At 45.5% G+C, this 22,680-nt stretch overlaps 1 protein-coding gene across 1 annotated transcript in view; it reads right to left on the bottom strand.

Moving 5' to 3' along the window:
* Nucleotides 1–22,680, bottom strand: part of susd6 (sushi domain containing 6) — a 69,987-nt gene that overhangs the window by 39,527 nt on the left and 7,780 nt on the right. The window contains exon 2 of the mRNA XM_014205930.3: nucleotides 8,652–8,817. Coding sequence (XP_014061405.1) covers nucleotides 8,652–8,778 — 127 coding nt within the window. The 5' untranslated portion in view covers nucleotides 8,779–8,817. The remainder of the gene's footprint in view (nucleotides 1–8,651; nucleotides 8,818–22,680) is intronic.

Raw genomic sequence — 22,680 nt, 5'->3', positions numbered from 1 at the left:
AGAGAACAGAAAACTAACAGGCTGAGCCAGAACAACACTGTGATATATATATATGACCCCGCCTGCCTGCCTCTGTAGTTATCGTGAGAACGACAACGTTTAGAAGAACACATATGGGGACCACACACACACACACACACACACACACACACACACCAAATGTCATGTTAAAGCAGGATTCTGTTTTTCACGCAGAAAAGGAAAGACAAAACTCTCTACTTGCAGATGTAGAATGAGTCTTATTGTAAATTCTGCTCGGCTTCAGTCAGGTTTCTCGCTAAAAATCAGGAATAATTTTTTTTTTTTTTTTTTTTTAAGGGCAAATTTTGTGCTTCAGTTGCCCTTAACTCAAATAATATCATATTTTCTCTCATCTTGACCAATTAAATTCCACCATTCAGAAACTTTTCTCCCATGTTGTTTTTCCACCAGATTAACTTCAAATCAAAACAGTAGTAAAATGTAGCTGGCTGAATTCTTTCTATGATAAACAGTAGAAATATGATGGCCATGCATAGTTTCTGCAAAAAAATACCCAGCTTTCTGCCGACGGTGTTGCACAAATGTAATTTGTGTGGAGAAAAACTAGAGTTTGATTACTCGATCAAAGCAAAAAATAAATACAAAATAAATATTACTGGTGACTTTCAATATAACACAGTTGAAAGAAAAAAATGCTGATTTGTTGATGTCTGCATTTTGAAAACGCAGATTTCTGAAGGCTAACGCACCCGCAAACACAAATGTATCGTTTGTAAATGAGTGTGGGAATGTTGGAGTGTGCCCCTAGCTATCTGTAAATGGTGCCGTCTGCGGTGCTTAATATAAGGAATTTGTAAAGATTTATACTTTTACTTTTGATACTTAAGTATATTTACAACCAAATACTTCTAGACTTTTACTCAAGTCGTATTTTACTGGGTTACTTTCACTTTAACTTGAGTAACTTTCTATTAAAAAGATATCTACACTTTTACTCAAGTATGACAATTGGGTACTTTTTCCACCACTGCTTATGGGATACGTGTTTTGTCAGATTCCACAATGATTCTTCAGTTGTGGACATTACATCACCACACTCCCTCTCTTGGTCTTGGTCCTTCTCATCTTTGTAAGTCACCTTGATTTAGCACCTGTGTGTTTTATCAGTTTCTCTACAAAAATATTTAGTGAAGTCCATGACAGTAGCTAAAGCAAGGGGCTATAGCAGCACACAAGTAGACTAGAAATGCATGCTGGAGAGAAATTGGAGAGAAATTGGAGCGGGCGAGGAGGTTGTGGCTCCAGCATTTAGGAAACTCGCTCTACACTCCGCACCAATACGCTGACACACACTCCCAGATATCTAAGGCATGGCTGGTCTTGACATTTTCCTCTGCCGTGTGGTCAGAGCCAGGCAGCCATGACGACGTATAGCCTAGCATACACTCTCTAATTACCACAAAGTTCCTAGACTAGCCCTAACTTCTCTTTTTCACAATAATCATTTCACAACTTACCTGAAGACAAAACATCTTATAGAAGAGTTATTTGCACAAAGAGAAAGCAAAGCCAGCAGCCTGTTCAGTCTGAGATAGCCCTCAGCAGCAGAAGTGAGAGCTCATCAGTGGTAGACAAAGGAACTGTGAGAGATTCACTCGAAGCCAAGAGAAATGGAAAACAATCAGATTCCAAAACAAGAACATGTCTTTGAGACAGAAGTGTGAGATCAGTTATGGGAATAAACCATCCACTGTCCTCCTCCACATCCCAGTTCATCCCTAACCCCAGCTTCATGTCCACTGTCCTCCACTCCTCTCTTCCCCTTAGTTTGTTCTGGACCAGAGGGGAGCCATTTCCCCTTTCTCACAGAACAGAACACACCTGTATCTCTCTCACAGAACAGAACACACCTGTATCTCTCTCACAGAACAGAACACACCTGTATCTCTCTCACAGAACAGAACACACCTGTATCTCTCTCACAGAACAGAGCACACCTGTATCTCTCTCACAGAACAGAACACACCTGTATCTCTCTCACAGAACAGAACACACCTGTATCACTATCACTCTCACAGAACAGACCTGTATCTCTCTCACAGAACAGAACAGACCTGTATCTCTCTCACAGAACAGACGACCTGTATCTCTCTCACAGAACAGACCTGTATCTCTCTCACAGAACAGACCTGTATCTCTCTCACAGAACAGACCTGTATCTCTCTCACAGAACAGACCTGTATCTCTCTCACAGAACAGACCTGTATCTCTCTCACAGAACAGACCTGTATCTCTCTCACAGAACAGACCTGTATCTCTCTCACAGAACAGAACACACTTGTATCACACACACAAGGTCCCGGTTTCCCAAAAGCATCATGCCAAGATGCTCCTGGAACAATAGGATCCTATGGTTCTAGTGATTAACTTAGCCGCATGTTTCTTTGGGGAGACCGGGACCTGGTCTGTGTGAGACTGACTTTTAGCCCCCACTGTTCACTTCCTGCCCAGCCTTTCCTCGGAATCAGTGACAGATTTAGTCCTAACCATCTGGTAAATACTATGCTACTAGAAAAGTCAAGAGACGGAATCAGAGCAGAGATGTAGCGGTCTCCTCAGACCTAGGTCTCAGAGAGAGAGAGAGAGAGAGAGAGAGAGAGAGAGAGAGAGAGAGCTTATTGTAACTGACTACAATGAACTAACAACTTATAAAAATAGTGGGAACTCCACTTTACTTCCCATCCTCTGTCCTCTTTATTCCCCCTACTGACCGTCTCTCTGTGATCACATTCTCTGGAACTACACAGCCATCTAGAGACAGCCTCTCCCCTTGTTTTGAGTTTATGACAGATGTGTGCGTGTGTGTGTGTGTGTTACAGAATAACATACTGTAGCGTAGAGGCACGCGAGTACAACCTCTCTATACATCCGTTTTCACATCCTGTGCCTTCAATGTTCCAGTGAAGCCTGTTTGGCAACTTTCTTTGAAGCCTGTTCGACACAACAAGTCTTAATATGCCCGACATGTCTGCTCAGTATTCATCTCTATTCCCCTGCCGTGACTTTGTTTTTTCTGTGGCTGGAATAAGCCTGTCAAGAGTAATGGAATTTGAGGATTTGATATTCATGAAACCCTCCACCTGACTAATCCTCCGGCTCCTGTATGTGATGTGTCCTGTGGGAATAATGTGTTATGATGGGGTACATGGTGAGATGGCTAGAGGGGAGGAAATGAAGGCTTGGGATGTTTTGAAACATCAAATCCTTGCTACCTTCATACTGGTTTCCTCAGTTCCTCCCAAAGCTCATTGGAGGAGGAATGATCTAAGGTACCTCCCTCTGACCTCCAATGAGCTTTGAGAGGAATTAAATAGGAAACAAGGACGGAGGAAAAGAATTCAGACAAAGTCACAGACTAAAAGGGTCAAGGAGACCAATCCAGCACTAGACCAGAGGATGAGAGAGATATCAAATAAACATGGGCCTGTAAAGCTGATAATAATAATAATGTTTCTGCCAGGCATGCCATCTCTGCGATCTGTTTATCTGGTGGGAATATATGGGCCGCGACATTGGCAGAGGCACACATACACACAGTTAGGAGAATGCGGTCCCAGACATTAGACCAGTAGCATTTTAAATTTACCGGACCCATATGCATTGGGTGCCTAACCTGATTAGGGCGTCCAGCCACGATGTTCAGAATGACAGAAATCACATTATGGTAATTCATTTTAACAGAATATGCAAGTCGAGGATGGAATGATGTGAGGTCCCCTTCTTACTGAATTCCAATGTGTCATTTGAAGACGTTAGAACAAGACGAGTAACCAACAGCAACATCCCTATCCAACAAGACGAGTAACCAACAGCAACATCACTATCCAACAAGACGAGTAACCAACAGCAACATCACTATCCAACAAGACGAGTAACCAACAGCAACATCACTATCCAACAAGACGAGTAACCAACAGCAACATCACTATCCAACAAGACGAGTAACCAACAGCAACATCACTATCCAACAAGACGAGTAACCAACAGCAACATCACTAACCAACAAGACGAGTAACCAACAGCAACATCACTATCCAACAAGACGAGTAACCAACAGCAACATCACTATCCAACAAGACGAGTAACCAACAGCAACATCACTATCCAACAAGACGAGTAACCAACAGCAACATCACTAACCAACAAGACGAGTAACCAACAGCAACATCACTATCCAACAAGACGAGTAACCAACAGCAACATCACTATCCAACAAGACGAGTAACCAACATCACTATCCAACAAGACGAGTAACCAACATCACTATCCAACAAGACGAGTAACCAACAGCAACATCACTATCCAACAAGACGAGTAACCAACAGCAACATCACTATCCAACAAGACGAGTAACCAACATCACTATCCAACAAGACGAGTAACCAACATCACTATCCAACAAGACGAGTAACCAACAGCAACATCACTATCCTACAAGACGAGTAACCAACAGCAACATCACTAACCAACAAGACGAGTAACCAACATCACTATCCAACAAGACGAGTAACCAACAGCAACATCACTATCCAACAAGACGAGTAACCAACATCACTATCCAACAAGACGAGTAACCAACAGCAACATCACTAGCCAACAAGACGAGTAACCAACATCACTATCCAACAAGACGAGTAACCAACAGCAACATCACTATCCAACAAGACGAGTAACCAACAGCAACATCACTATCCAACAAGACGAGTAACCAACATCACTATCCAACAAGACGAGTAACCAACATCACTATCCAACAAGACGAGTAACCAACATCACTATCCAACAAGACGAGTAACCAACATCACTATCCAACAAGACGAGTAACCAACAGCAACATCACTATCCAACAAGACGAGTAACCAACAGCAACATCACTATCCAACAAGACGAGTAACCAACATCACTATCCAACAAGACGAGTAACCAACAGCAACATCACTATCCAACAAGACGAGTAACCAGCAGCAACATCACTATCCAACAAGACGAGTAACCAACAGCAACATCACTATCCAACAAGACGAGTAACCAACATCACTATCCAACAAGACGAGTAACCAACAGCAACATCACTAGCCAACAAGACGAGTAACCAACATCACTATCCAACAAGACGAGTAACCAACAGCAACATCACTATCCAACAAGACGAGTAACCAACATCACTATCCAACAAGACGAGTAACCAACAGCAACATCACTATCCAACAAGACGAGTAACCAACAGCAACATCACTATCCAACAAGACGAGTAACCAACAGCAACATCACTATCCAACAAGACGAGTAACCAACATCACTATCCAACAAGACGAGTAACCAACAACAACATCACTATCCAACAAGACGAGTAACCAACAGCAACATCACTATCCAACAAGACGAGTAACCAACAACAACATCACTATCCAACAAGACGAGTAACCAACAGCAACATCACTATCCAACAAGACGAGTAACCAACAGCAACATCACTATCCAACAAGACGAGTAACCAACAGCAACATCACTATCCTACAAGACGAGTAACCAACAGCAACATCACTATCCAACAAGACGAGTAACCAACAGCAACATCACTAGCCAACAAGACGAGTAACCAACAGCAACATCACTATCCAACAAGACGAGTAACCAACAGCAACATCACTATCCAACAAGACGAGTAACCAACAGCAACATCACTATCCAACAAGACGAGTAACCAACAGCAACATCACTATCCAACAAGACGAGTAACCAACAGCAACATCACTATCCTACAAGACGAGTAACCAACAGCAACATCACTATCCAACAAGACGAGTAACCAACAGCAACATCACTAGCCAACAAGACGAGTAACCAACAGCAACATCACTATCCAACAAGACGAGTAACCAACAACAACATCACTATCCAACAAGACGAGTAACCAACATCACTATCCAACAAGACGAGTAACCAACAGCAACATCACTATCCAACAAGACGAGTAACCAACATCACTATCCAACAAGACGAGTAACCAACAACAACATCACTATCCAACAAGACGAGTAACCAACATCACTATCCAACAAGACGAGTAACCAACAACAACATCACTATCCAACAAGACGAGTAACCAACAGCAACATCACTATCCAACAAGACGAGTAACCAACAACAACATCACTAACCAACAAGACGAGTAACCAACAGCAACATCACTATCCAACAAGACGAGTAACCAACAACAACATCACTATCCAACAAGACGAGTAACCAACATCACTAGCCAACAAGACGAGTAACCAACAGCAACATCACTAGCCAACAAGACGAGTAACCAACATCACTATCCAACAAGACGAGTAACCAACAGCAACATCACTATCCAACAAGACGAGTAACCAACAGCACATCACTATCCAACAAGACGAATAACCAACAGCAACATCACTATCCAACAAGACGAGTAACCAACAGCAACATCACTAGCCAACAAGACGAGTAACCAACAGCAACATCACTATCCAACAAGACGAGTAACCAACAGCAACATCACTATCCAACAAGACGAGTAACCAACAGCAACATCACTATCCAACAAGACGAGTAACCAACAGCAACATCACTATCCAACAAGACGAGTAACCAACAGCAACATCACTATCCAACAAGACGAGTAACCAACAGCAACATCATTATCCAACAAGACGAGTAACCAACAGCAACATCACTATCCAACAAGACGAGTAACCAACAGCAACATCACTGATCCAACAAGACGAGTAACCAACAGCAACATCACTAACCAACAAGACGAGTAACCAACAGCAACATCACTATCCAACAAGACGAGTAACCAACAGCAACATCACTATCCAACAAGACGAGTAACCAACAGCAACATCACTATCCAACAAGACGAGTAACCAACAGCAACATCACTATCCAACAAGACGAGTAACCAACATCACTATCCAACAAGACGAGTAACCAACATCACTATCCAACAAGACGAGTAACCAACAGCAACATCACTATCCAACAAGACGAGTAACCAACAGCAACATCACTATCCAACAAGACGAGTAACCAACAGCAACATCACTAACCAACAAGACGAGTAACCAACAGCAACATCACTATCCAACAAGACGAGTAACCAACAGCAACATCACTATCCAACAAGACGAGTAACCAACAGCAACATCACTATCCAACAAGACGAGTAACCAACAGCAACATCATCTATCCAACAAGACGAGTAACCAACAGCAACATCACTATCCAACAAGACGAGTAACCAACAGCACAACATCACTATCCAACAAGACGAGTAACCAACAACAACATCACTAGCCAACAAGACGAGTAACCAACAACAACATCACTATCCAACAAGACGAGTAACCAACAGCAACATCACTATCCAACAAGACGAGTAACCAACAACAACATCACTATCCAACAAGACGAGTAACCAACAGCAACATCACTATCCAACAAGACGAGTAACCAACAGCAACATCACTATCCAACAAGACGAGTAACCAACAGCAACATCACTATCCAACAAGACGAGTAACCAACAGCAACATCACTATCCAACAAGACGAGTAACCAACAGCAACATCACTATCCAACAAGACGAGTAACCAACAACAACATCACTATCCAACAAGACGAGTAACCAACAGCAACATCACTATCCAACAAGACGAGTAACCAACAGCAACATCACTATCCAACAAGACGAGTAACCAACAACAACATCACTAGCCAACAAGACGAGTAACCAACAGCAACATCACTATCCAACAAGACGAGTAACCAACAACAACATCACTAGCCTATGTCAATCTACTATCCCCCACCGAAGACTCTGTTGCTACAACACCTTGCAAAGTTTCATCACGTTGTTAAGAATTTATCATGACGGTCTTCATCCATAACCGTCTGTAACATGGTTATAATTGTACCAGCCCTAACACACACACACACACACACACACAACAGAGAGAGGAGGACAGAGTGAGGTACAGAGGGGTAGGAGAGGAATTTTCAGATGCCACATTTAAAAGGGAAATCAATTACAGCTCTGAAGAAAAAAAACGTCCCTGGGGCCACTGCATCACACCACACCCCTCTACACACAGACATCTGCCTGCTTCGGTAAGGAAATCTAGCAAGGCTCTCAAGCAATCTGTGTGGAGTGTGTTTTTGTGTAGGGGGAGGAGCAACAAAGCAACGACCTTCTGGAGCAATGAAGACGAGGAGAGAAAGGAAAAACCGAGGGAGGGGTACAAAGACTCCACACATTAATGGGTGTGCTGCGTCAGTGAGCCTGCGCTGCGTCAGTGAGCCTGCGCTGCGTCAGAGTGCCTGCGCTGCGTCAGAGTGCCTGCGCTGCGTCAGTGAGCCTGCGCTGCGTCAGTGAGCCTGCGCTGCGTCAGTGAGCCTGCGCTGCGTCAGTGAGCCTGCGCTGCGTCAGAGAGCCTGCGCTGCGTCAGTGTGCCTGCGCTGCGTCAGTAAGCCTGCGCTGCGTCAGTGAGCCTGCGCTGCGTCAGTGAGCCTGCGCTGCGTCAGTGAGCCTGCGCTGCGTCAGAGTGGGTATTTCTTTGGATGGCGCTGTCTCTTACCTGATGCGTGCCCGTGGGGGAGCAGGGAGAGGAGGAGGAAGAGGATTGCAGACGTAGCCAGCCTGTGGACTGGAGAGGAAGAGGAGGCCAGGGCTCTCGTCTCACACAATACCATTCCATCACTCATCTTTTCCCCTGGAAACTCTACAGTCCTCTAAGGCTTAACCTGCAGGGTGGCATGGGGGGTGGGGGGGAGAGACAGATTAGTACAGTATCAACATACAGCAATGATTACATAACAGAGAGAGAACGTGAGAGAGACAGAGGCAGCGAGAGAGGATTTACTCTGCAGTCTGAACTCTCCGCAGCACATTTCAGTTGGATTACTAATCCAGTGGATGGCAGACTGACATAGTGTGTGTAGCGCGCTGATCTCCTCAGGAGGAGAGAGAGAGATGCCAAGAGGTGACCATAGAGACGAGTCCCCTCAGCCAGCTGGTCCTGAGGATCAATTCACTAACTTCTACCACCCAACTAAGGCTGTGTCTAGATTTGACAGTTCATGCAGCTTTAGTAGTCTGAACATAGAGTCCTGAACATAGAGTCATACATTTTTAAATGTAGGTGTAGATGCATTTTATTTATCTAGGTAAGTCAGTTAAGAACAAATTCTTATTTACAATGACGACCTACCCCGGCCAAACCCGGACGACGCTGGGCCAATTGTGCGCCGCCCTACGGGACTCCCGATCACAGCCGGTTGTGATACAGCCTGGATTCGAACCAGGGTTTCTGTAGTGACGCTTCAAGCACTAAGATGCTGTGCCTTAGACCACTGCAACATACAGGAGCCCTGAGTGGGCTACCGTGTCTATAGTGTCCAGAATCCCTTTTCCCGCGCTATATTCAAATACCAGTATGCATTCTAAAACGGTGGAATAGGCTAAATAAGGACAACAACTGATGGCATTACCTAACTACTGTAACTAACTAGCCAGCAAACAACGCTAAAGGGATTGCATAAACTCAATCCAAACATTTTTTTTTCTTCTTCGAAATATTAACTTGCTGGCTAGAACTTGAGGCCAGCAAACACGTTCCTCCCATGTTAGGAATGGATTTCCTCCACCGTTATAATGAAAAAGGTGTTTCTCAGTCCCAAAAACACATCTTCTGGAGACTTGTGGGAGGAGTGCTGACTGTGCCCACTGTATGTGCTTCCAGTAGCCTGAAAGCGCCCAGATGGAGGAGAACACATCACCTCCTGACATGGTCAGATCTGAACACAATCAGACCACAAAACCACTTGTCAAATTAAAATCTAACTTTATTTATCACACGCACCGAATACAAGTGTAGACCTTACCGTGAAATGCTTACTTACAAGCCCTTAACCAACAGTCCAGCTCAAGTAGAGTTAAGAAAATATTTACCAAATAAACTAAAGTAAAAAATAATAAAAAGTAACACAATAACATAACAATAACGAGGCTATATACAGGGGGTATCGGTACAGTCAGTGTGCGGGGGTTCAGGTTAGTAGAGGTAATTTGTACATGTAGGTAGGGGTGAAGTGACTATGCATAAATAATAAACATTGAGTAGCAGCAGTGAACAAAACAAATTGGGGGGTGTCAATGTAAATAGTCCAGTGGCCATTTGATTAATTGTTCAGCAGTCTAATGGCTTGGGGGTAGAAGCTGTTAAGGAGCCTTTTGGTCCTAGACTTGATGCTCCTGTACTGCTTGCCGTGCGGTAGCAGAGAAAACACTTGGGTGATTGGAGTCTCTGACAATTTGATGGGCTGGTTTGTGCATCAAGACTAGAGGTCGACCGATTATGATTTTTCAACGCTGATACCGATACCGATTATTGGAGGACAAAAAAAAAGCCGATACAGTTCAAATCGGCCGATTTTATTTATTTATTTTTAATAATGACAATTACAACAATAGTGAATGAACACTTATTTTAACTTAATATAATACATCAAAATCCATTTCGCCTCAAATAAATAATTAAACATGTTCAATTTGGTTTAAATAATGCAAAAACTAAGTGTTGGAGAAGAAAGTAAAAGTGCAATATGTGCCATGTAAGAAAGCTAACGTTTAAGTTCCTTGCTCAGAACATGAGAACATATGAAAGCTGGTGGTTCCTTTTAACATGAGTCTTCAATATTCCCAGGTAAGAAGTTTTAGGTTGTAGTTATTATAGGAATTATAGGACTATTTCTCTCTATACGATTTGTATATTTCATATACCTTTGACTATTGGATGTTCTTATAGGCACTTTAGTATTGCCAGTGTAACAGTATAGCTTCCGTCCCTCTCCTCGCTCCTACCTGGGCTCGAACCAGGAACACATCGACAACAGCCACCCTCGAAGCAGCGTTACCCATACAGAGCAAGGGGAACAACTACTCCAAGTCTCAGAGCGAGTGACGTTTGAAATGCTATTAGCGCGCACCCCGCTAACTAGCTAGCCATTTCACATCGGTTACACCAGCCTAATCTCGGGAGTTGATAGGCTTGAAGTCATAAACAGCGCAGTGCTTGAAGCATTGCGAAGAGCTGCTGGCAAACGCACGAAAGTGCTGTTTGAATGAATGCTTACGAGCCTGCTGGTACCTACCATCGCTCAGTCAGACTGCTCTATCAAATCATAGACTTAATTATAACATAATAACACACAGAAATACGAGCCTTTGGTCATGAAAATGGTCGAATCCGGAAACTATTATTTTGAAAACAAAACCTTTATTCTTTCAACCATTCCGTATTTTATCTAAAATTGCTGTTACATTGTACAACCTTCAATGTTATGTCTTAATTATGTACAATTCTGGCAAATTAATTACGGCCTTTGTTAGGAATTTATGGATTTCACACAGTTCACAATGAGCCAGGCGGCCCAAACTGCTGCATATACCCTGACTGCTTGCACGGAACGCAAGAGAAGTGACACAATTTCCCTAGTTATAAGAAATTCATGTTAGCAGGCAATATTAACTAAATATGCAGGTTTAAAAATATATACTTGTGTATTGATTTTAAAGAAAGGCATTGATGTTTATGGTTGGGTACATTGGTGCAACGACAGTGCTTTTTTCGCAAATGCGCTTGTTAAATCAACACCCGTTTGGTGAAGTAGGCTATGATTCAATGAGAAATGAACAGGCACCGCATCGATTATATGCAACGCAGGACACGTTAGATAAACTAGTAATATCATCAACCATGTGTAGTTAACTAGTGATTATGTTAAGATTGTTTTTTTATACAGTGAGGGAAAAAAGTATTTGATCCCCTGCTGATTTTGTACATTTGCCCACTGACAAAGAAATGATCAGTCTATAATTTTAATGGTAGGTTTATTTGAACAGTGAGAGACAGAATAACAACAACAAAAAATCCAGAAAACGCATGTCAAAAATGTTATAAAATGATTTGCATTTTAATGAAGGAAATAAGTATTTGACCCCTCTGCAAAACATGACTTAGTACTTGGTGGCAAAACCCTTGTTGGCAATCACAGAGGTCAGACATTTCTTGTAGTTGGCCACCAGGTTTGCACACATCTCAGGAGGGATTTTGTCCCACTTCTCTTTGCAGATCTTCTCCAAGTCGTTAAGGTTTCGAGGCTGACGTTTGGCAACTCGAACCTTCAGCTCCCTCCACAGATTTTCTATGGGATTAAGGTCTGGAGACTGGCTAGGCCACTCCAGGACCTTAATGTGCTTCTTCTTGAGCCACTCCTTTGTTGCCTTGGCCGTGTGTTTTGGGTCATTGTCATGCTGGAATACCCATCCACGACCCATTTTCAATGCCCTGGCTGAGGGAAGGAGGTTCTCACCCAAGATTTGACGGTACATGGCCCCGTTCATCGTCCCTTTGATGCAGTGAAGTTGTCCTGTCCCCTTAGTAGAAAAACACCCCCAAAAGCATAATGTTTCCACCTCCATGTTTGACGGTGGGGATGGTGTTCTTGGGGTCATAGGCAGCATTCCTCCTCCTCCAAATACGGCGAGTTGAGTTGATGCCAAAGAGCTCCATTTTGGTCTCATCTGACCACAACACTGAATCATTCAGATGTTCATTGGCAAACTTCAGACGGGCATGTATATGTGCTTTCTTGAGCAGGGGGACCTTGTGGGCGCTGCAGGATTTCAGTCCTTCACGGCGTAGTGTGTTACCAATTGTTTTCTTGGTGACTATGGTCCCAGATGCCTTGAGATCATTGACAAGATCCTCCCGTGTAGTTCTGGGCTGATTCCTCACCGTTCTCATGATCATTGCAACTCCACGAGGTGAGATCTTGCATGGAGCCCCAGGCCGAGGGAGATTGACAGTTCTTTTGTGTTTCTTCCATTTGCGAATAATCGCACCAACTGTTGTCACCTTCTCACCAAGCAGCTTGGCGATGGTCTTGTAGCCCATTCCAGCCTTGTGTAGGTCTACAATCTTGTCCCTGACATCCTTGGAGAGCTCTTTGGTCTTGGCCATAGTGGAGAGTTTGGAATCTGATTGATTGATTGCTTCTGTGGACAGGTGTCTTTTATACAGCGGGACAGAGAGCGAGACAGCGGGACAGAGAGCGAGAGAGAGGGACAGAGAGCGAGAGAGAGGGACAGAGAGCGAAAGCGAGACAGCGGGACAGAGAGCGAGACAAAGGGACAGAGAGCGAGACAGAGAGCGAGACAGCGAGCGAGACAGAGACAGCGAGAGAGAGACAGCGGGACAGAGGGACAGAGACAGCTAGAGAGAGACAGAGCAGTAGTGACTTCCAGTATTCAGAGCAGTAGTGGAAATCCCGCTGCCCCCCCACCAGCCCCCCCCCCCCAGAGGGGAAATGAACCGTTGGGTTCCTAGAAACAGCTGGGGATGAAGAGAAGAAAGGAGCAAAGTCAGCAGAGAGAGAGAGACACAGCGGGACAGAGAGCGAGAGAGACAGCGGGACAGAGAGCGAGACAGCAGTAGTGACTTCCAGTATTCGGAGCAGAAGCAGAAATCCACCAGCCCCCCCCCCCCCCCCCCCCCGAGGGGAAATTAACCGTTGGGTTCCTAGAAACAGCTGGGGATGAAGAGAAGAAAGGAGCAAAGTCAGCAGAGAGAGAGAGAGAGATGTTTTACAGTTAAACCCCTTTAAACCAGCGGGGCCTGAGTGAGCCCTCCTAGAGAAACAACCCGTAACACTATCGCTCTAGGGGTGAAAACAAAAAGGAAAAATTAAATCCACGTCCAGGAATCAAGAACATTAAAACACAAATGAGATCCAGGTGCAGAAGCTTGATTGCTGGGTAGTGACTAGGGAGCGATAGCCTAGCGTTAGGCTACATTAGTCAGCAGGCAGTGGCGGTAGCCTGGCTGGCAGCGTACCTCAGGAGAGAGAGGGCAGCAGGTCCATTAGCACAGAGATAGCAAGTAGTCACAGCCAGCCTGCTGATCTGGTAGCTATTGATAGCCATAAGCTAATAGCATGGTTACTGAACATAACAGTAGCAAGCTATCCCAGCAGGCCAGGCAGCATGCCTCAAGAGGGTAGAGGGCAGCCTGCTGAGAGCCTGGAGCTGCTAGCTAGCTAACAGCCTGGAGCTGCTAGCTAGCTAACAGCATGGAGCTAACAGCCTGGAGCTAACAGCCTGGAGCTGCTAGCTAGCTAACAGCCTGGAGCTAACAGCCTGGAGCTAACAGCCTGGAGCTAACAGCCTGGAGCTAACAGCCTGGAGCTAACAGCCTGGAGCTAACAGCCTGGAGCTAACAGCATGGAGCTAACAGCATGGAGCTAACAGCATGGAGCTGCTGAGCTGAATAGAACAGAGCAGGGGGAAATGTGATTGGCTCCTGTTTTTGCTTGCACTAGAATGGAGGCCCGGTAGGTAACGACACGAAACCGACACAGACCTAGTGGCAAGACACACACATGCCTGATGGCGACGCTCACAAAAATGGCTGGTGGGAGGTAGCAGAGAGTGACGCATGGGCCTTTGGCAAGGACTACGTTGGCACAGTGGCACTGCATCATGCCAAGAGGCCATAGTCTGAACAGAACAACAACCCGTCTGGCTAGAAGTACGGCCAACAGATACAAAAACAGTCAAATGTTGGGTGTTATCGGTGCATTGGTTGCACTTGTAATGCACTCCAGGATATGATGAAGAGCTTTGTTGACGCAGATGGGACTCTGTAAGGACAAGATGGCCCGCCTCTCTAGTCGACAAAACAAACAAACACAAAATCTACATCAACTGTTATATTGTGTTAGTTCAAAGGAGCTCTTCAGGTGTAGCCTAGCAGTTTGTACGACTGTTTGACAGTGTGTTTGCAAAGCAGTGTTGCAGCTACAGCAGAGGCTGGAAGCCGAAAGCAGAATGAGTTTGATTACTTTCTCAAGCCTAAGAATGTGAAAAGTAAATAAAAACCTATTAAATCCAAGGTTGTGAAATCCTTCAGCACAAAGTAGCCTGATTAGCCTGTAGCCGAACTACATTAAGATTGCCAGGAGAGCATCTTTAACTTCTTTCTCTTGTGTTGTGCAAAATCTATTTTTCTCCTTTATATTCCTAAATCATCTGACCTCATATGTGCCACCTCCAGTCTTCATGTCCTCTGCAGAGGCACGTAACCAAAGGTTACCAGGAGGCATGGACGCGTGCTGCGTGCTTGATTCACTCTAGGATGATGGCGTCACCACACCTGCTACTTTAGATTGGATTACACTGATTGGTGTTTATGATAATAACTGTTTAATAAGAGTTTTGTAATAAACACATTAAAGTTGCAATAACCTTAATATTACTCTGCTCCTATTGGCCCAACCTTTCCGTTGAGCTCTCAGCTGGCCCTTCGTCAAAGCATTCTCAGAATACTTGTGGTCTCTGTCATCCAGTTCCTCTTACACACAATGACAATAGAAATGAATGTTTCCTGGTTTGATACGGCCAGGAATACACCCTTCTTCACAGTTTGAACAAACCAGTCTATCAACAGAACACTTCCTTAAAAAACAAACACTCTGGCCCACACAATACAACCACTGCTGAAAACAGATATCTTACTGGAAATTAATTGGTAGAAAAACAACAAAACCGATAGCATCAAAACAAATGACCAAAATAAATAATTTAGGCTAGATATCTGAATTGGTGCCCACGACAGATCTTATTCTGGATGTCGTGTAGTAAGCTAGTTAGTTACAAGACTACATGGGTGGTAAGTTGACAGACAAAACAGAGTATCTATGTTAACCAATGTTACATGTACAGCTGGCTAGCATGTACACGCTAGCTAGTACCCATCTTCTAATTCTAAATTCAATTTCACCAACGTGCCATTTGTGGCGGTAACGTGCCATCCTCTCTGGCACAATTCCACATCCTGTCTCATCTCATATGTCTCACAGCGTCTGTGGTGTGAGAAGGGATCTGCCGGAGCCAGACTCTATTGAAATCTGATCTTGGGCCTATCCCAAATGGCACCCTATTCCCTGTATAGTCTAGTGCACTACTTCTGACCATGGCCCATAGGGTTCCAGTCAAAAGTAGTGCACTATATATGAAAAGTAGTGCACTGTATAGGGAGCCATTTGGATGCAGCCTTGTGTCTGGTTAAGAGGGAAAAACTCCCAGAACTACTCTACTGTAATCAGATTGCTGCTGTAAATCAGTATTACTCTTCTGTAATCAGATTGCTGCTGTAAATCAGATTACAAGCTCAGCAAAACCTTGGTGGAAAATTGTGTCTAATCTTGAAAAGTGGACAATTCTTACTGTGCTGTTCTACTCTTATTTCATTTCGTCCTCCATGTTGGAGCGTGAAGCCTAAGATTTTCACTGTACCCTGCAATGACACCTGCATCCCTGTACAGGTGACCGTTAAACACTGTGAATCTGACCAACTCGGTCCTCAGAAGTAGGCCTTATGTTGTCGGTCAACGATAAGAGTGAAAACAGCCTAGTCCTCCTGGTCATGAGGTCTCGAACTATCGTTTTCTTCTTGACCAGTCATGTCAGCCTAATGTACACTACTGTTCAAACGTTTGGGGTCACTTAGACATGGAGGGAAGGCATGTGTCTGGGAACACAGAGAGCAGGGGAGAGAAGGCATGTGTCTGGGAACACAGAGAGAGCAGGGGAGAGAAGGCATGTGTCTGGGAACACAGAGAGCAGGGGAGAGAAGGCATGTGTCTGGGAACACAGAGAGCAGGGGAGAGAAGGCATGTGTCTGGGAACAGAGAGCAGGGGAGAGAAGGCATGTGTCTGGGAACACAGAGAGCAGGGGAGAGAAGGCATGTGTCTGGGAACACAGAGAGAGCAGGGGAGAGAAGGCATGTGTCTGGGAACACAGAGAGCAGGGGAGAGAAGGCATGTGTCTGGGAACACAGAGAGCAGGGGAGAGAAGGCATGTGTCTGGGAACACAGAGAGCAGGGGAGAGAAGGCATGTGTCTGGGAACACAGAGAGCAGGGGAGAGAAGGCATGTGTCTGGGAACACAGAGAGAGCAGGGGAGAGAAGGCATGTGTCTGGGAACACAGAGAGAGCAGGGGAGAGAAGGCATGTGTCTGGGAACACAGAGAGAGCAGGGGAGAGAAGGCATGTGTCTGGGAACACAGAGAGCAGGGGAGAGAAGGCATGTGTCTGGGAACACAGAGAGAGCAGGGGAGAGAAGGCATGTGTCTGGGAACACAGAGAGAGCAGGGGAGAGAAGGCATGTGTCTGGGAACACAGAGAGAGCAGGGGAGAGAAGGCATGTGTCTGGGAACACAGAGAGAGCAGGGGAGAGAAGGCATGTGTCTGGGAACACAGAGAGCAGGGGAGAGAAGGCATGTGTCTGGGAACACAGAGAGCAGGGGAGAGAAGGCATGTGTCTGGGAACACAGAGAGCAGGGGAGAGAAGGCATGTGTCTGGGAACACAGAGAGCAGGGGAGAGAAGGCATGTGTCTGGGAACACAGAGAGCAGGGGAGAGAAGGCATGTGTCTGGGAACACAGAGAGCAGGGGAGAGAAGGCATGTGTCTGGGAACACAGAGAGCAGGGGAGAGAAGGCATGTGTCTGGGAACACAGAGAGCAGGGGAGAGAAGGCATGTGTCTGGGAACACAGAGAGCAGGGGAGAGAAGGCATGTGTCTGGGAACACAGAGAGCAGGGGAGAGAAGGCATGTGTCTGGGAACACAGAGAGCAGGGGAGAGAAGGCATGTGTCTGGGAACACAGAGAGCAGGGGAGAGAAGGCATGTGTCTGGGAACACAGAGAGAGCAGGGGAGAGAAGGCATGTGTCTGGGAACACAGAGAGCAGGGGAGAGAAGGCATGTGTCTGGGAACACAGAGAGAGCAGGGGAGAGAAGGCATGTGTCTGGGAACACAGAGAGCAGGGGAGAGAAGGCATGTGTCTGGGAACACAGAGAGCAGGGGAGAGAAGGCATGTGTCTGGGAACACAGAGAGAGCAGGGGAGAGAAGGCATGTGTCTGGGAACACAGAGAGCAGGGGAGAGAAGGCATGTGTCTGGGAACACAGAGAGCAGGGGACGGAAGGCATGTGTCTGGGAACAGAGAGCACTCAGTGTGCCAGGGAACAGCAGTGAAGAGATTGCCATCTGATAGGCCTGACTAATGCCTTGAGTTCAGCCCTCTACTCTGATGGAGCCAGGCTGGGGCTGAGGGAAGAGGGAGAGAGAGCCCAGAGAAAGAGAGATGGATGGAGAGTGAGTAGAAGAGAGAGACAGCATGGAGAGATAGCCCTTGATCATGACTCTGATCCAGTTTTTGTTAAGAGCCCCGATGCTTGGTCTGAACATTAACACACATTTCTTGCGTTACGGCTTTGGAAGCATAAAGACCTTATCTTTCATATCAGCAAGATTTAAATAATAATAATAACGTCACATTGATAAAGACCTTAATATAGGGTTAGTGTTCCCACATGGCCATATCTCCATGTTACAGCAGTGGTAGACGGAAGACAGCTAACTAACACATGGTCTCTCTATCTGGCATGCTCCGAAAACCTGTGTGGAATGGAAGAAGGCTGCCAGAAATGTGTGGTCACTGAAAAGTTCTGTCAGCTGCAACGGTGATGAAGCAGGTTAAAACTGTGTACAGTAAGTGTGTATTTTGCAATTGAGAAATTATTTTGATTTCAAAGTTTAAAAAACTTGCTTTGTTTCCAGAACCATACTGCAATTGAGAATCCATTCACGTTTACCTGGAATATTTGACGATTTTGGCTGGCCAGTCAACCTCTGAAAATAACATATACACTACATGACCAAAAGTGTGTAGACACCCGCTCGTCGAACATCTCATTGGGGGTCCCCCCCTTTGCTGCTATAACAGCCTCCAGTCTTCTGGGAAGGCTTGTCACTAGATGTTGGAACATTGCAACGTGGACTTGCTTCCATTCAGCCACAAGAGTATTAGTGAGGTCGGACACTGATGTTGGGCGATTAGGCCTGGCTCGCTGTCGGTGATCCAATTCATCCCAAAGGTGTTCGATGGGGTTGAGGTCAGGGTTCTGTGCAGGCCAGTCAAGTTCTTCCACACCAACCTCGACAAACCATTTTTGTATGGACCTCGCTTTGTGCACGAATCATTGTCATGCTGAAACAGCAAAAGGGCCTTCCTCAAACTGTTGCCACAAAGTTGGAAGCACAGACTCGTCTAGAATGTAATTGTATGCTGTAGCGTTAAGGATTTCCCTTCCATGGAACTAAGAGGCCTAGCACGAACAATGAAAAACAGCCCCAGACCATTATTCCTCCTCCACCAAACTTTATAGTTGGCACTATGCATTTGGGCATGGTGATCTTAGGCTTGTGTGCAGCTGCTCAGCCATGGAAACCCATTTCAGGAAGCTCCCGCCAAACATTTCTCGTGCTGATGACGTTACTTCCAGAGGCAGTTTGTAACTCAGCAGTGAGTGTTACAACTGAGGACAGAAGATTTTTTACATGCTTCCGCACTCGGCGGTCCCCGTTCTGTGAGCTTGTGTGACCTACCACTTAGCGGCTGAGCCTTTGTTGCGCCTTAAAAGTTTCTACTTCACAATAACAGCACTTACAGTTGACCGGGACGGCTCTAGCAGGGCAGAAATTTGACGAACTGACTCGATGGAAAGGTGGCATGCTTTGAAAGTCCCTGAGCTCTTCAGTAAGGCCATTCTACTACCAATGTTTGTCTATGGAGATTGCATGGCTGTGCTGGATTGATACACCTGTCATCAATGGGTGTGGCTGAAATAGCAGAAACCACTAATTTAAAGGGGTGTCCACATACTGGTGTATATATAGTGTATGAGGTCCTTGGACCTTAAAGGAGTAACGCTCCTTAAAAGCATTAAACACACCAAGAAGCTCACTGCCGATAGGCACTTATCACAGTGGGTGAGACAGGTACGCCTGATGGCGACTCTCACAAAAATAGACCATAGAGTAAGTATACAAATAGGCCTATTCCTGAGAGCAACACACACACACACTTGGTGGCCCTTGATAATCAGGTCCGGTACCCTCCTGCCACCACCTTTCCTTTCTGTTCCCCAGTGGAGAGGCAACAGAGTCACCTGCATGCAGGCTGGTGGGAGGTAGCAGAGAGTGACGCATGGTCCTTTGGCAAGGACTACGTTGGCACAGTGGCACTGCATCATGCCAAGAGGCCATAGTCTGAACAGAACAACAACCCGTCTGGCTAGAAGTACGGCCTTATCACAGTGAGCGGCGTACCTGCTGCGTGCCGACCCGGTAGATGATCCTACCGTTTCTACTTGTAGAATCAAAATGGTCATCAGTGGCCAACAACTTGACTTCGAGCCAATCAGTGAACACAAACCCCCACGTGCAGGAGCAAAAAAAAATATATATATATATATATATTTTTTTTAGAGTGGGCATTTTCTCCATATGTCCACAGATGAGCAAGTCACACTTCATATGCAATGTAGGCTACGGGATGTTAGCTAGCTAAGTGCACAGACGCAATGGACAAAACACTAACTACTTCCTGCAAGCTAGCTAACCACTGTAGTTATAAAATCACAATGGATTAGCTAGTTTCCATTAAACATGTGCCCATGTTAGCTAGCTAGCTAAGGTCACTGCACTATGATGTGCTAGCTAGCTAGTGAATATGCTAACATTAGCAAGCTAAACACTTGGCTATGGGCTGGCAATTGGCAGTATGTGATTATGGAGAGTGAATTTTATTGTTTCTTTGTCATCTTGCTAGGTAATCTAGCTGTGGCCATCTGGCTAGTATCATCAAGGGCATTCTACAAAATAGCAACATTAGCACAGATAGCTTGGAATCTAGACTAATAACCCCCACCCAACAAAGTAGAAAAGCTGTTAGGCAACTGTATAAACACGTGGTCAACCCTCAGTCAGAGTTACTGGGTGTGCAGGCTTTTGATCAAGCCCTGCTCAAACACTTAGTTTATCAAGGTCCGGTTGAGCAGCTGATCTCTAAAATGTGGTTTGTTAGAGCTCTCCCGGAGGATGGTTGACCCCCCATGAGCTCACCCGGAGGATGGTTGACCCCCCCATGAGTTCTCCTGGAGGATGGTTGACCCCCCATGAGTTCTCCCGGAGGATGGTTGACCCACCCCATGAGTTCTCCCGGAGGATGGTTGACCCACCCCATGAGTTCTCCCGGAGGATGGTTGACCCCCCCCATGAGCTCTCCCAGAGGATGGTTGACCCCCCCATGAGTTCTCCTGGAGGATGGTTGACCCCCCATGAGTTCTCCTGGAGGATGGTTGACCCCCCATGAGTTCTCCTGGAGGATGGTTGACCCCCCCATTGATGTAAAACATTGCAACATTACAACCAAATATGTTTTATGCCTTTTGAAATAATTTGGTCATTCAATGTATCAAAGATCAAATTAGTGGCTATGGTAGGCTGCAAATCTTTTTATTCAGCTGAAGTAAGCCCACACATTTTCAGGAAATGTACCTTTTCTAATATAGTCATATTTATCTTAGAAGCAGGGCCTAAAATTTACTTTTTGGTCCGCCAGCCACTCAGATTTTTTACCAGACAAAATAAATATTTTTGCCATAATTACATCAAAGAAACTAAAAACATATGACCATGTTTTGTAATGTTTCTAAAACAAGAAAAGTATACTGCTCAAAAAAATAAAGGGAACACTTAAACAACACATCCTAGATCTGAATGAAAGAAATAATCTTATTAAATACTTTTTTCTTTAAATAGTTGAATGTGCTGACAACAAAACCACACAAAAATAATCAATGGAAATCCAATTTATCAACCCATGGAGGTCTGGATTTGGAGTCACACTCAAAATTAAAGTGGAAAACCACACTACAGGCTGATCCAACTTTGATGTAATGTCTTTAAAACAAGTCAAAATGAGGCTCGGTAGTGTGTGTGGCCTCCACGTGCCTGTATGACCTCCCTACAACGCCTGGGCATGCTCCTGATGAGGTGCGGATGGTCTCCTGAGGGATCTCCTCCCAGACCTGGACTAAAGCATCCGCCAACTCCTGGACAGTCTGTGGTGCAACGTGGCGTTGGTGGATGGAGCGAGACATGATATCCCAGATGTGCTCAATTGGATTCAGGTCTGGGGAACGGGCGGGCCAGTCCATAGCATCAATGCCTTCCTCTTGCAGGAACTGCTGACACACTCCAGCCACATGAGGTCTAGCATTGTCTTGCATTAGGAGGAACCCAGGGCCAACCGCATCAGCATATGGTCTCACAAGGGGTCTGAGGATCTCATCTCGGTACCTAATGGCAGTCAGGCTACCTCTGGCGAGCACATGGAGGGCTGTGCGGCCCCCCAAAGAAATGCCACCCCACACCATGACTGACCCACCGCCAAACCGGTCATGCTGGAGGATGTTACAGGCAGCAGAACGTTCTCCACGGCGTCTCCAGACTCTGTCACATCCGTCATGTGCTCAGTGTGAACCTGCTTTCATCTGTGAAGAGCACAGGGCGCCAGTGGCGAATTTGCCAATCTTGGTGTTCTCTGGCAAATGCCAAACGTCCTGCACGGTGTTGGGCTGTAGGCACAACCCCCACCTGTGGACGTCGGGCCCTCATACCACCCTCATGGAGTCTGTT

The sequence above is a fragment of the Salmo salar genome, chromosome 06 (assembly GCF_965601325.2).
Source record: "Salmo salar chromosome 06, fSalSal1, whole genome shotgun sequence".
NCBI lineage: Eukaryota > Metazoa > Chordata > Actinopteri > Salmoniformes > Salmonidae > Salmo > Salmo salar.
Note: the sequence above shows the minus strand (reverse complement) of the source record. Positions and strands in the feature narration are given on the sequence as shown.